This window comes from Strix aluco, chromosome 9 (assembly GCF_031877795.1).
Source record: "Strix aluco isolate bStrAlu1 chromosome 9, bStrAlu1.hap1, whole genome shotgun sequence".
Taxonomy (NCBI): domain Eukaryota; kingdom Metazoa; phylum Chordata; class Aves; order Strigiformes; family Strigidae; genus Strix; species Strix aluco.
In genome coordinates, this window is record NC_133939.1 from 4,418,902 (window position 1) to 4,433,620 (window position 14,719).

The window sequence follows — 14,719 nt, forward strand, 5'->3', positions numbered from 1 at the left end:
TAGCTTTCCAAATGAATGTGACATTGTTCAAGATAAAATTCTGAAAGCCAAGGAGAATATGAAGGTTCAAACTGGCTGAACCTACATGTACAGAAGCAGCTCTGAAAGTTCTGACAGTCACACAAGTTACTGTTTAAATATATATCTAAATTTTATAAGCCTTGACACTCATGTTTAACTAAACAAAGGATATATACAATTCAAGTGACTATACTGTGAATGGCTGCCATCAGTCAATACATAAGAGGAACATGGAGCCAAAACTACTTCAGTATCACCATAGCAAGAAGTTAGAAAAGCAACATGCAATTCATTGCATCTGCCACTCAAGCATAACACAGAGCCTTCCTGAAGGTCAGTCTGATGCCACAGAGCCACAGCAAACCACAGCACCTTCTGCTCCAGGGGCCAGGCAGGGTATTTCTGCCACCACCTCTAGTACCAAGCACAAGGCAGTGGAAACACTTCAAAACTAAGGCCATTGCTCTGCACACAGCTATCCTTATTAGGATAATCACAGAATCATCTCGGTTGGAAAAGCCCTTGAAGCTCCTCCAGTCCAACCACGAACCTCACACTGACCATTCCCAACTCCACCAGATCCCTCAGCGCTGGGTCAACCCGACTCTTCAACCCCTCCAGGGATGGGGACTCCCCCCCTGCCCTGGGCAGCCCATTCCAACGCCCAACAACCCCTTCTGCAAAGAAATCCTTCCTAAGAGCCAGTCTGACCCTGCCCTGGCGCAGCTTGAGGCCATTCCCTCTTGTCCTGGCGCTGGTTCCTTGGCTCAAGAGACTCATCCCCCCTCTCTGCACCCTCCTTTCAGGTAGTTGTAGAGGGCCATGAGGTCTCCCCTCAGCCTCCTCTTCTCCAGACTAAACCCCCCCCAGTTCCCTCAGCCGCTCCCCATCAGACCTGTGCTCCAGACCCTGCACCAGCTCCGTTGCCCTTCTCTGGACACGCTCGAGTCATTCAATGGCTTTTTTGGAGTGAGGGGCCCAAAACTGAACCCAGTCATTGAGGTGCGGCCTCACCAGTGCCGAGTACAGGGGTAAGATCCCTTCCCTGTCCCTGCTGGCCACGCTATTTAAGATGACAGCGGAAGCCATGTGATGGAAATAAACATCTTTCTTTGCCATGCTACTAGAAAACACCTTGACATCACTGTGACAAGGGTGTACATGGCATAGATCAGAACAGGTCAAAGAAAAAGAAGAAAAGTCATGGAAGATTTCCATGAAAGCTCAGAGAACACAGAGTTATAGCTGGAAAGCAAGTTCCCCACAGATATATTCTCCGAATGGTGTCTCTCAAGTACCAAAGAAATAACTCCTGTTCCAGAGGTCTGGAAACACAGTTCATTTACAAAAAGACCATCTGCTAACTGCAGCTCTTGCTATTAAAGGTGAATTGCATCCTGTTCCTTCCACTTCAGCTTAAACCTGTCAATAAGTCAATAACCTGTTTCCTGTAAGGCATGAAAAAGGAGAATCTTTCACAGCTTCCTCTGAAAAGGGCAACAGCTTCAGAATCACTACTACTTTCAATCCAGCTTTACGTCTTTATATATATACACCCACATAAACTTTCAAATCCATTTTCTTCTTCCCTCACAATGTCAATTCAAAACAAACAAGAGCCCCACTCCACCCCAAAATTAAATGCTTTGTGTGACTCAAGTTATTCCTTCCTAAGAAGGAAGCACCCATTGTTTGCCAGAGATGCATTTTCAGAGTTGAGAAATGATCACTTGGAAAGCTAACCCCAGAAAAACCCATGCCAGTATTTGTTCTCGTTTCCAGCCAGTCAAAAGATGACACACAAGGAGGAGCCATCAGGTAAGATTTTTTTCAAAAAACTGACTACCAATAAAATGGATGAAATTGCTTCCAAAGAAAAGCAACATGACTGAATCAATGAGCTCTGGTAGAGTAGCAAAAATGGATAAGAGCAAAAGGTTATAAAAACTGATCTGATTATCTTCCAGACTAATATTACCAGTTTTGAATTAAGACACATTTAGGATTAAGCACAAAAAGCTTTTTCAAAATGTTGGAACAAAGGTGATCTCAGATCACCAGGTTTTCATCAAGATCTTTTCCTTAAGCCATGATTTTCCTGAGGTTAAAAGGCCTGCTTTATTTCCTGCAAAATTTCTCAAATATTACAAATAGGTCCTTTCCTCCCACCTTTATCAGGCAGGGTAGCAGTAAATGCTCTCCCAGAAGGTATATCCCTCCTGGGCCTGGGGATCAGGAGGACAATAGACAGGGAGCTAATGGGACAGGCTGCAGACACCCTCTCCCCCAACAACACAGCAGCTGTCCCCTAAACCAAGGCAGGCTGAACTCTGCTCCCCACCTCCTCTCCTCGGCTTCAGCTAGTGAAATGATTACTCAGAGCAGGGGTTAAGTCAGACCACCTGTGGCTACCACATCAGGAACCCACTGCTCCCTCCTCAGCTGCAAAACCAGTGCGTGAGCAGGGCTTTCAGAAGTCGCTGCCTGCTTGCATGGCTTTCACAGAATTTCTGGCTTGTGGCTCTTTGAATTGAGTTCCTACTCCATAGCACTCCCACTTGACAGCTCTCAGGCAGAAATAGATGGATGATCTCATGGGAGAGCCTTTGTCCTACCCCAAAATAATGCCTTTACAAACAGCTACGGACCTGATGCCCTAAAACATTATAAATAACACATTTAGCTGTTCCTGTGCTGTTCTTGCCTGGAGAATTTATAAGTGTGCAATGCACATGCATTCAATAACCAATTCCCAAACCAGCCAGCAGTATTATCCACTGACTGGCTACTGCACTGCCTTACTTGCTGCTTATCTGGCATCCTAAATTCTGGCACAGACAACATGCAAACTGGGCAAGACAGGAGTTGTTCATGCAGGGTACGTGCATGGTGCAGTGTTACTGTACCTTTTCCTTTCCAGTCCACACAGAAAGGGCAAAAAGAGGAAAGAAAAAGCCAGAAATCAATACAAAAGAGTGAAGTTGGTTAACAGCATATATGCGATAATCTTCAAAGACAGAGAGAACCTTCAGATTTTGCTGATAGTGTTTTCCTTTTGTTAACATTTCCCCTTTTGATTTATTCAAGTAATAGCTAGTGGTTTTAAACCAGGGGTTTAAAAAACATATGAAATCGCTGAAGAAAAACGAGTTCATAAATTTGGACTTCATTGTATTGAAGACCAAAAAAATCTGACAGGAAATAAAACTGGAAGTTCACAGTGACATAATTAGTAAAACTATTTTCAACAGTTACCATCAGCTAATCAACTCCCCATTAACTTCTAAAAACAACCAAGGTCCCCAAAATCTAGTTTTAATGCTGTCTTTAGGTACTTACACTACCTGTTCTCTCAAGACATCATGCTACGTCCACACCTCAACAAAGACTTAGGACACCACCCATAAGTTTTACTGCCAACAGAGGAAATAAATGGTTTGATGCTAATCAAACCAAAGTTTAGCTATATAGAAATTTTCTGCTCAGAACATAGTCTCCATGAAAAATAACTCACTGAAAAATTTCAGTGAGTTCTGTTTAAGGGCTAGTTTTTGAGTAGTGTAAAAACCCCTTGGCTCTTCTAGGAAGAAAACCTCAGAAGATTATTTGTTTATTGTTACAGGCTTGTTGGGAGAGCACTTCTCCACTCCAGCTAGCAATCCTCAAGGAAAGTCATGGCACACAGCACCATTGTTCATTTGCACAATGCTCACAAGTTTCCAGACAAGTTTCAGAAAGAATTTAGCAAAAGGATGGCCCTCATTTATATAAAAAAAAAAATAATCCCCCAAGTGAGCACATCACTAGAAACAAGCTAAGGGTCATATTCTTAAGGCATAAAAAACTGTCATTATCCAAATGTGGCAACAAAGCATCAAATAGAAGATAAACTACCTGAAAAATAGGTAAAAAATGAGAGCATGAAACTCTTCTCAGTAATGTCAGATCATGTAATAAACAGCAAATACCAGAAATGGCAAATTGAAAGGTTTAGAGGGTTGTTAGGAATTTTTTTTCCCCTGCAAGATTATGTGGCCCTGGAGCAGGTTACCAGAGGAGTGTATGCACACACATTTGCCTGTTGGGCAGTATTTTCCATCCGTAAGAGTTCTTCAAGACTTGGCTAGACAAAGCCAGAGCTGCCTTGACCCAGTTATTGGTGACAGTCCCACACCAAACGGCATGGCTACAGGCCTCCAGACATCCCTTCCTACCAACACTTCTGCAACGCTTACAAGATGGCAAAGAGTGGGCATCTAATCCAACTCTAATCCACAAGAAAAATATTGTTTTTCAAAGGTTAGATGCACAGAGAACTGTACTGTGATAATTTATCAAGAGCCAACAGAAGCATTCAAAAAAGCAGAATGAAAGCTACCCAGGTCTTCCTTACAAAGGACAAAGCAGACAAGTCAAGAGGTACAGGTGGACTTAGAAAGAGACAAATGAAATAGCTACATAAAGTCACATGTATGAAAGAAAAAATAAAGGGTTAAAAAATTTGCTAGTGACACAAAACTATTCAGAGAAATTTGAACATCAGCAGTGTTCAAACAGAAAATGGAACTACATTTTGCAGGCAAAAAAAGGTGATGTTTCATTGTACAGTATAAACCAGGCACACAGCTTACAAAAATTGAGGGAGTAAATCTCATCCTAATTAACACACCTAGCAGAAAAATATCTCTGTAAAAAAATTACAGAAATTGATTGGTCTACAGACATAAACTGCTGGTTTAAATTACAGAATAAAACCAAGCCAGAACACTAATCCCTTCTTTTTGCACACAAGGTGGCCTTATACAGCCATATCCTGCGATGATTTCCTCTCTGCAGGATAGATCTGAGAGCACTGGGGTCAACACCCAAGTTTTAGTTACAGAACTGACAGAATTTCACAGAGAACAGAATTGTACAGGAACATTCATGCCCATATCTGAAACAAATTTGGATGATGTTCTTTCGTTCCTCATCACCTTTAAATAGACTCACAGAATAACTTCAGTTGCAAGGGAGTTGCGGAGGTCTCTGGCCCAGTCCTGCTGCTCCAAGCAAAGTCAACGAGATCAGCTTGCTCAGGGCCTTGCTGAGCTTTCAACACCCCCCAAGGAAGCAGACTCCACAACCTCTCAACCCTTATCAAATGCTTCAGCACCCTCATGGTGAAAAATCTAATCTGAGCTTCCCATGTTGCAACTTGGGTCCACTGCCTCTTACCTAACACCATGGACCTTTCAGAAGGGTCCGAGTCTCTCTCTCCCTTTCCATCAGGTAGTAGAAGATAGCAACATGAACATCCCCTCAGCCACCTTGTCTCCATGCAGGAGAAACCCAATTCTCTCAGCCTCTCCTCATGCATCATGTGCTTCAGCCCTGTATTCGTCTTGGCGACTCCCTTCCACCGGGCTCACTGCGGTACATCGATGTCTGTCTTGTACTGAGCAGCCCCAAACTGGCCACAGAAGGTCAGACGTCATCTCACAAGTACAGAGCAGAGTAATAGTTTTCCTCAACCTGCTGAATGCACTTGTGATAATACAGCCCAGTATGCGGCTGTACAAACAATAACTTTATGTGTTTCAGACTACACAGCCTTGCAAAGACCATGGCCAAAATAACAGTAAATAAGTTGGTCCAAAGTAATCAATGCCATAACAAAGAAAACTTTGTTTAAACACACTTGCACTGAGCAGAACAAACAAATCTTACCAAATACATTAATTGCAATACCATAGCACACTAAGCACCTCGGACATTCAGTGGTGCATCCTCTTAAACAGGACTTGATGCAGAAATAATACCAAAGGTAAGAATGACCCTTCCTCTGTGCAGGCTTATATAAAGTCTTTGAGCCCCTTCTGGAGTGTAAAATGCTAAAAAGAATATCTCTCTATTATGACACTTGCAGTGAACAGCTTCTTGTTTAAAAGCTTACTGACTTCATAGTGTCTGCATATAGAGAGAACAACAGGAAAATCAGAGTAAAAATGCATTCCATAGTAGTGATATTGGACATCTCCACGTACTCGCCAACTTTTAGAAAAACTAAAAAGATCTACTACTAAGAACTCAGTAAGATCATGTGTCAACTGTAGCAGATAAGAAGTTATTTATGTTGAGATTAAGCACATCCCGTAACTGTTTCAATACCGGATTAAGCAAATAGCATCAAATAGTTTAATATCTAAATACCCAGGAAGGCAAGTCTTACACTGTCACAGTCTCTCCCATCCTTCTGTTGTACCCTGTCCCCCATAACTTTTGGTCTCTTGAATAATTTCAGCCAATTTTGAAAGAAAAACAGATAATGAAATTTCTGAAACTGTTATGAATTTGGTGCTGCATAGACAAAAGGTGCAAAAACTCAATGCGTATGGGAGCAATTCAAGAGCTGTTCTCACCCGGTTGGTAAGCTGGATAAACAGAGGCACAAACTCAGAAACTTTTTTAAGAAAGTTTGGTGATAAGAGGAAGGAAAGCATAACAGAATGAAGGGACAGAGAAGTGACTGGTGCAGAGGAAGGTCAGGGAAGGAGAAACCTATGATGCAAGCCTGCAGGTAGCCATGGGTCAGAAATTCCACTTCCCAAAGAATACATTTTAATTTCCCTAATCCTGGCAGCTATTATGTCAGAGGGGAGAAGAAGATTAATACTGTACGAGATGATGGTTGTATACTGGTTCTGGTTTCTTCCACGTGAAAACAGAGTAATTTATATGAAAACCCAGAAAAGGCTCTTTAGACAACTGCCACAGAGCTAAATTTCTCAATATCAGTGTGCCAATCTTCAACAAAGAAGAAGAAATACGTGAATAAGAACAACTAAAATATTATTTGTGCTTTATTTCTTTCCTGAAAGAAAATAACATTTAGCACAAAATGAACATATTAGAAGAAATCCACCCTGCAACTCTAATCCAGGCTGGTTTTTTTTGCTTGTGTTTGGGGTTTTTTTAGGATCATTAAAATGCAAATAACTCAAAACTTTAGTTTTAACTTACCAAATATCAGTGCTAACCCATGGGAAGTCCCCACTGCTATCAGATTTGATGCTGCCTGAAACAGTCATGCAGAAAGATTGAAAGTCACAAATCCACTACTTAAACTCTCACTTCGCTCATGCGAAGTTTGTCAAAAGGAGAAGATTTAAAAGGTTATAGATATAATCATTTTCTAATTTATAAGTGACAAGCAGTTCCTATGTGAAAGCTAGAGAAGTATTACACCTGAATGACCATCACACAGATTTTCTCAAGTTCAGAGGGCTGCCTTTTCCTCTGCTGTTTGAAATTCAAATGCTCAAGAGTGGTACTCGGAGTGAAATTTCTTCTCTGTAAAGTCAGCCTCATTCTTTTGGTGTAGTAGCTGAGTATAAATACTCAGAGGATTTTTTTCTCACTCAGCTGCTACATCCTCATCTGAACTCCTCTACAACCCTGGGCAGCACTGGTCCCCTGAAGAGATAGTCCCCAGTAAGCCCAGAGACTCCAACTTCCTTGCATGGGGAATTAAACACAGCTCCAAGATTCTATTGCACTTGCAACCTGCACCCAATTAAATAAAACTTAGTAGAAATCACATAATGCTGTAGATATATTAATGTTGTTCTACTTTTTATTTCTTAACAAGTGTAAGTCAGATTTAAAAAATTAAGTGCTTTAATGTCTGGAGGATGTAAGTACAGGTTTTTATCCTGTGTGCACATCAGTCACAGCATGCTTCCAATCCTGCTGTGCAACCTTTTGCCTTAGATGTAACTAGGTTTTCTTCCTTTTTTTTTTTTTAAACAAAAAGCATAACTTCTTATGGATTGCTGCCACTACAGTCAAAGCAACCAAGCACATCTTTAGTTTCTTTGAAAAACATTAAAACTCATTTCACAAGCAGAGAACAAATCTTCGCTGTATTTCCTTAAAATGTTTCTCTTCTCCTTTAACTATAGGCAGCTTCACTTCTGATGTAATTTAATTAGCATGCTTGACTTCAAGAAATTTAATGCAAATTGCTAAGCAGGAGTATCTTTCAGACAGACTTTTAGTGAAATTTTATATTTTAAGGTCATATTTCAGTTACATCAGAGCCATAGAGATTCTGAACCCATCACTTTATGAGCACTTCAGTTTAAGTTTCTTTAAAAAAATTGTTAGGAGTCAAAGCAGTAACTGGCAAAGCAGCAACACCTAGAGAAATTCCATGTGTTCAACAGATAAACACCTACAGGGGGAAGGTTACGTGCTCAACTAACAAGCCCTGTGTGATGACATGAAAAAGGAGAGTGTGGGATTTGACCAGCAGAGGGGCAGCTGGGCAGTTAAAGGTTGAACTCTGCCTCCAGGAACCAGATCTTTCATGCTGCTTCTCCCAGCCCTCAGATTTGAAAATTCTTGGTAAGGCTAAGATGAAAGATGCATTTATCAGCTGTCTTAAATTACCGCTTTAACAAAGTTACATGAAAACTAACTGTACAGTACTTGAAAATTGTTGGGGTACTTACAATTGCAGTGGGCAAGCCAGCATCCACTTTGTCCTAGAAAAACAGGACAAATCATAAGTAAGAGACAGAATTCCCAGCTCTGTACATGTCTCTAATAATTAGAACTACAACATGCAGACAAATCAACACAAGTTGCATTTTAATAGCCCCACCAGGGCAGAGAATGCTGAGGGAACCACTGGCTAGAAATACCCAGAAGGGATGAGGAAGTGCACAGAAATGGAGAGGAAGCAGAATACCCTGTAATTCCTTACGAAAATTACCATGTTCTTCTCAAAACAGTCTAATCTTAACAACAGTTTTCAGTATTCTCTGTGTACACGGCACAGACACTTGCAAACCTCCCTCCCTCTCCCCTCCAAGCACACCTTACTAGCTTCCCAAGCAACAGCCAGCAGCAGCACACTAATGGTCAGGCCCTGGCCACACAGCCAGCACGAAACACTCACAGACGAGTCACCCTCGCGAGCCTACCTCGCACACTTCAGAAATCACACGCTTTTCACAAAAGCAGAACAATAGCACAATTTTATATTAACATTTCCCACCAGGTTTTATGACACCCAGCAACACAAATCAGTGTTAAGGAGGACCTAGCACCTTGCTGCTGCAATAAGTCACTAATACCTGATTCACTGCTGGCTAGGGACTACTAGTTAGTAGTTTATGTACCAAACATGTTAGCATTATCCAGAACTAATAGTGTGGGGAGGGAGGAGATCACACACAAACCCCTCCACACCATAATAGGTTCAAATTTTTCTTAATGGATGTGACCAGGAGAACAAAAACCACCTACTGCTGCAGATACTATTTGGGCAGAAATTCCTTTCAGAAGCGAGAGCCGTATAACTGATCCATGGAGCGAGAGAGAATCAGGGAGCTTTTTCTTCCTAAGGAAATAAGAAATACATGAAATGCATTAGAGCAGAATAAAAGTTTGGAACTTGCATAACCCACAGCCAAACCAGCAGGTAAACTCTGCATGCACGCATCACCGTTTCCACTCTTATTCTTGGCGCCTACACGCACAGAATGAAACAGGTACAAGATTACTGGCAAAGCCTGATACGCACCACTGTGCCTGCATAAAATGTGTTTTTAACTCATCTCCCAGGGAAAAAAAAAAGTTCTTCAAACAAATTTTCAGTTTCAAGCACGTATCTGCAAACCTTTAAATTTATTAATAAAGCCTGAAAGCAACACTTTTTCTCTTTAATTAATCTTCCAGTGAGTTTCAGCCTTAAAAAGGTGAGTATCTTAAGGAAAATACACAATTGGAAAAGGCTCATTAAGAGAATACAGACCCCTAGGAAAACTGGATATATGCTTAAAGAATAGCAATCAAAAGACAGCTGATCTGATATGAAAGGTTAAGTGTTTCTGTTCATGGAGAAAATGTCTTTAAAAAGTAACTACTGTACAGGGGACAGTTATTTCTAAAGAGCACTGGTATACTGTAGCAAACAGAGTAGAGGGAAAAGCCCCAGGCAAGTTGCAATTTTGTTGCCAAGCACACACCACCAGGAAGCCAAATTTCCAAAACTAACTGGGAAACATTTGGTTTTTATCTCTACAGCAGCGCACAAATAAGTAGCTCATATAAAGGCTGAAGAAACACATTGTTAATAGCTTATATTATGGGTAAGGACCCATAAACATGGCAACTAGCTTCATCCAAAGATGACAGTAACACTCCCAGGTTTTTCTGCCCACTCTGTACTGGAAAACATGAAGCCACTCCAGGTAACATTTCCCTCAATACAAACCACCTGATTTGAAAAAAAAAAGGGACAGCGAGTCGTTACACCACCATAAACCACCACAGTTCTGTGCTTCTGTCCTATGCAACTACTCGTGTAACAATCACAACTTCTTATGGCATATAAGGCAGCCAGGGGAGTGGCTCAGGATGCAGGATCAGACCATCATTTGAGTAATTAACGAGACAAGTCACCAGTATTATAGCTAATTACCACATTCCAGTCTGCTTTTAGATGTCAAAATTAGCACTCCATTTACAGGAGTGACAGCAGTTCACTTGCCTTTTAAAAATAACCACCAGCTGCTTGCAGACTCTGATGTCATCAGACACATCTTTGAAAGATTTTCGTTAAAAACATCAAGGTTCAGTGTTTTAAAGATTCCACTGGAATTCAGAGAAATGTAAATACTCCATCTCCCATAAAACGCATTTATTGCTCAAACAGGCTAACCCTCAGCACAAAACCAAATCCCATCTTTGCCTACTTGATCTTGCAGGAATAACACTGTTCTGTCAAAAGCAGCTGCAGCGGAGTCCCTGCAGCATTCCCCTGGGACTTCAGCAGCAGGAGACAAAATCCACACATGCAGTTAAAGGGTTCCTACCCAAGTAATGGACAAATCACACGCTCACAGCAAACCTTGGGGAGGGGGCAGAGGAAGTTGCCTTAGGAAGTTTCAACTGTTCTTAGCTTTGGATTGTCCTTCTACCCACTCAAAATAGGAGAATTTGTTTTTAATGGATATAAGCAGTGCTCCTTAAAAAAAAAATCAATTAACCTCCCAGGGTATTGAGTCCTGCAGTACCTTTTCAGGTGTGTCCGGTCCCCACTGTCAGAGCTCGCTACAGAAGATGTGTCGTAGGAATGTGTATCCGTGTTATCAATGTTCAAGAGAAAGGGATCCTCCAAAACAAAAGACTCTTCTTCATCATCAGTCTGAAGGAAGAGAATCACCACAGCTTACTAAACATTCCCTAACCAAAACATTAGCAAAACAGCATCAATTAAGCAGAAAAATCAAGAAGCAGAGGACAAGATAGTCTCACATGTAAAAAACAGAAATATGCATTATTGTACTAGACACATTTTCTGAAAGAACCGGTTTCTAGAATTCACAATAACCACAGAAGTGTGCTGGAGAGAAAGTTATTCAACCAATCTTTGTTCCACAGATTATTATCTACTCCATCAAAACTTTAACAGGCATTAAACTAAGCTCTTTCTCAAAAGTCTCCAATTGCTGAGAGAAGGCCTAGAATTATTATCATCTACTCCAGCACTTCACCGAGTAGTGGCTAAGAGTCTAACAATCCCCGTGGGCCGTTGCGAGGGTTGATTTTGCTCTTCTCTGCTCTTCTGCTGGTGATCTCTCTCTCCTCTCTCAGGTTTAGCATGAAGGTTTTTTTAATATTATTTTTTAAACAGCCCTGATGTCTTACAAATTCAGTACAGTTCATGTTGTTCTCGAAGCACAGAGCCAGAGAGAGCAAACACAGTACTAAACGTGCAGAGAATAGAGCGGGTGCTCCTCATTTGTCTTACAGCTGGCAGTCCTGTGCCCACGAAGCGTCTCTTTTTCCAGTGCAGCTGCATAACTTTTTGGCTCAGTCAGGTTGTTTTCCACTAAAATCCTTTTCAGGAGATGCTTTGCCAGTCATTCCCATTCCGTATGTACTGAGATAAATGGCACTAGAGGAAGACTTTGTATTTGTCTGCCCTGCACTACACTTTCTTCATGATTACCTCTCAAGTTTAAGACTTGGACTCTACTCCTCTGACATGGATGTGACTGTATCTCCTTACAGTCTGGTATCACCCAAATACAGTAAATTCCCTCTGCCTTCATCACCCAAGGCCCCAGCAGAAACAGGACATACCTCTGTACACTATCCCTTCTGATACTCCTCTTGTTCCTAGACTGTATGTGTTTGGGACACCTCACATCTGCATCTTTAACACAGCTTTTTATAAGAACTGTCACCTCTCTCAGGGTCCTTTTCCTTTTATACTGGCTTCCTAGGAAGTCCAACCACCAATTTCCTCAGTTTGTTAAAAAGCTTGTTTTCTTGTAGTTTATCTTTACTTCCATGCCCTTCTTTTCCTTTCTAAGAATCATGCACTCACGTGGCTGTTATAAAAAATGCACTGAATTGGATATAAGCAAGATAAAGTCAGTTCTCCCCTGCAAGGTACTACAGGCAATGTCAGATGTTAAGACAGTTCATGAGTCCTGCCAGAGGGCTAAATACATGTACAATATAAATGGAGCTGTGAAGAACCTCGTTTTCACCTCCTCCCACAGCTTAAGACCTACCCAGAATTCTCTGCCTTTATTTTCAGCTTTAAAAAAAAAAGTTGTTTGATAACCCTGACCTTTAATGCTTTTAATGGACTGTACAGCCTTCAGGTGACTGTCCAAAACCACAGGTGAACATGCTTAAACCTGATGGAAATTCTTTGTTACAACCATGGATATTTTGATTGAAAAAACAAAATTCCATATTACACACCGTACAGCAATTACTCAACCGAGCATGTGCTTTGTCAGCTATCAGCCTCAGGAAATTATGAAGTTATACAACTTTATTTCCCAGGAAAAACACAATATGCGAAGAACCAAAGGAGTATGTGCTGCTTCATCTCAGCTCCTCCCTGTATTGGAGCTGGCTGCATGTTTGATGGACCACTCACCTCATTTAAGATGCTCTCCAGTGTTGGAGGAGTATCAACTTGAGGAATGTCAAATTCTTTGTCATCGATCTGTGCATCAGAAAGCAGAGATGGAGTTTAGGTTGCCTACCCAACCTTCTAAACTTTTTTCCAACTAAAGAAAAAAAAGCAGCTATGCATGCACTCTTTCCAACACACCTCTGCCCAGAAAGGCACTACAATTTCTCTTACTCAAAATGCATTGCAAGATAAAGCAAGAAATATTTAGTAACAAATATATACAACAGTTCTCTGACCTGTGCTCAGATCTGAAGTTTCAAATACTTTTTTTCAATTATTTCTAAAGATTGCTACCAATGTCACACTGCCTTTCTAATACATAGACATCAATACATCAGGTTTTTTTTCTGACTGTTTACTAATGGGGAAAAACATAATTTTCTTAAAAATAAAGATACTTTTATCCGAGACTTGCAGTACTCAAAACCAAGCTTTGCTACAGCAGGAAGGCTACCCCAGCACTTGTGCCCTACTCGCCGACGTAACCGCGGCCTCTCTGCCCCCACACTCCTCCTGTCCCTTCCCACAGACCTAAAACCGGCTGACACCGCGACTAAGGCCTGACACGGCGCCTTCCTAGGACGCAGGATTATTTTGCCCGCTCGACAGCCGTGTAGCACAAGCGTCCCCGACACCTGCACTGCGCCCACGGGCCACAACTGCGTCCGCGGGAGCTCTGGGGAAGGATTAAACACGGTGCAGGTTACCCTCAAAATCAGCTTTCAGGGTGAGGCAGCGCACCGGCGGGACAAACCCCCCCCGACCGCCGGGGCTGGGCAGCGGCGGGCTCCCGCCGACCCCCCCTCACGGCCGCCCGCCAACGGCGCTGAGGGGAGCGGCCCGGCCGCGCCCGCCTCCCCGCCGCCCTTGGGCCGCCTCACCCGGGGAAGGGAGGCTCCGGCGGCGAGCAGGGGGCCGCGCCGAGGCCCACGACGCACCAGCTCGCTGCGGGAGTCCAGCTCGCGGTCGAGCTCCGCCACGCTCAGCCGGTGCGCGGGCGGCTCCGGGCACGGCTCGGCCTCCGCCGCCGCGGGGCAGGGGCCCTGCTCCGGCGCCGCCTCCATGGCCGGGCTGCGGGGCGCCGCGGCAGCCACCGCACCAGGCCGGCACCGCCGGGACTCGAACCCGCGGTCTGAGACGCCCCCGCCCTGCGCAGGCGCAGCCCCGCCCAGCCGCCCGCCCCACTGCCGGCCTTAAGGGGCCGCGGCGCTCCGCGTCGGGAGCGGAGGGACAGAGCCAGCTCTGCTGTTACGGGTTCGTTATTAATTTGAGCTGATTTTAATGATTTTTGATGATTTGGATTTAAATAAGGAATGATTTAGAGCAACTATACAACCAGTTATGCTGCTGCAAAGTCCTTTTTAAGTCCCAGGCTAAGGCCACGTAGACGAGTAATAATCATTAACCAGATTTCTATTCAAAGAATAAGACTCATAACGAGGAACCATTGTTAGACTGTTGGGTAAGGACAATTTATTGCCCAGTGGACCAGGTGTTCTAAAAATTGCATTGTGAAAGGGCCTCAAAACGTGTTAAAATCAAAATGTGAGCCAAAATCCTTGAGTCAAGGGCATTGCAGGGTGGTTTAGGTCAGCAGTCATGGTTGTAAAAGCAACCCCCCGACTCATTTCAGGACTCAAGTGCGCATGACCAGAAAGGTGTGGGAATAAGAACATTTTTATGAATGAGAACTTCATTAATATGTAT

At 42.8% G+C, this 14,719-nt stretch overlaps 1 protein-coding gene across 3 annotated transcripts in view; it reads right to left on the reverse strand.

The window, feature by feature from the left end:
- The window catches only part of VPS8 (VPS8 subunit of CORVET complex), an 86,165-nt gene extending 72,009 nt beyond the window's left edge, over positions 1–14,156 (reverse strand). For 2 of the 3 annotated variants that reach the window (XM_074833480.1, XM_074833479.1), the window contains exons 1-6: positions 13,894–14,120; positions 12,974–13,042; positions 11,088–11,218; positions 9,316–9,409; positions 8,517–8,549; positions 7,024–7,078 (exon numbers count right to left, since the gene is read on the reverse strand). In XM_074833480.1, the coding sequence (XP_074689581.1) occupies positions 7,024–7,078; positions 8,517–8,549; positions 9,316–9,409; positions 11,088–11,218; positions 12,974–13,042; positions 13,894–14,076 (565 nt within the window). In that variant the 5' untranslated portion in view covers positions 14,077–14,120. Of the gene's footprint in view, positions 1–7,023; positions 7,079–8,516; positions 8,550–9,315; positions 9,410–11,087; positions 11,219–12,973; positions 13,043–13,893 lie in introns of all 3 variants that reach the window. The other variant, XM_074833481.1, reaches the window with a different exon arrangement.
- Positions 14,157–14,719: the final 563 nt, after the last annotated feature.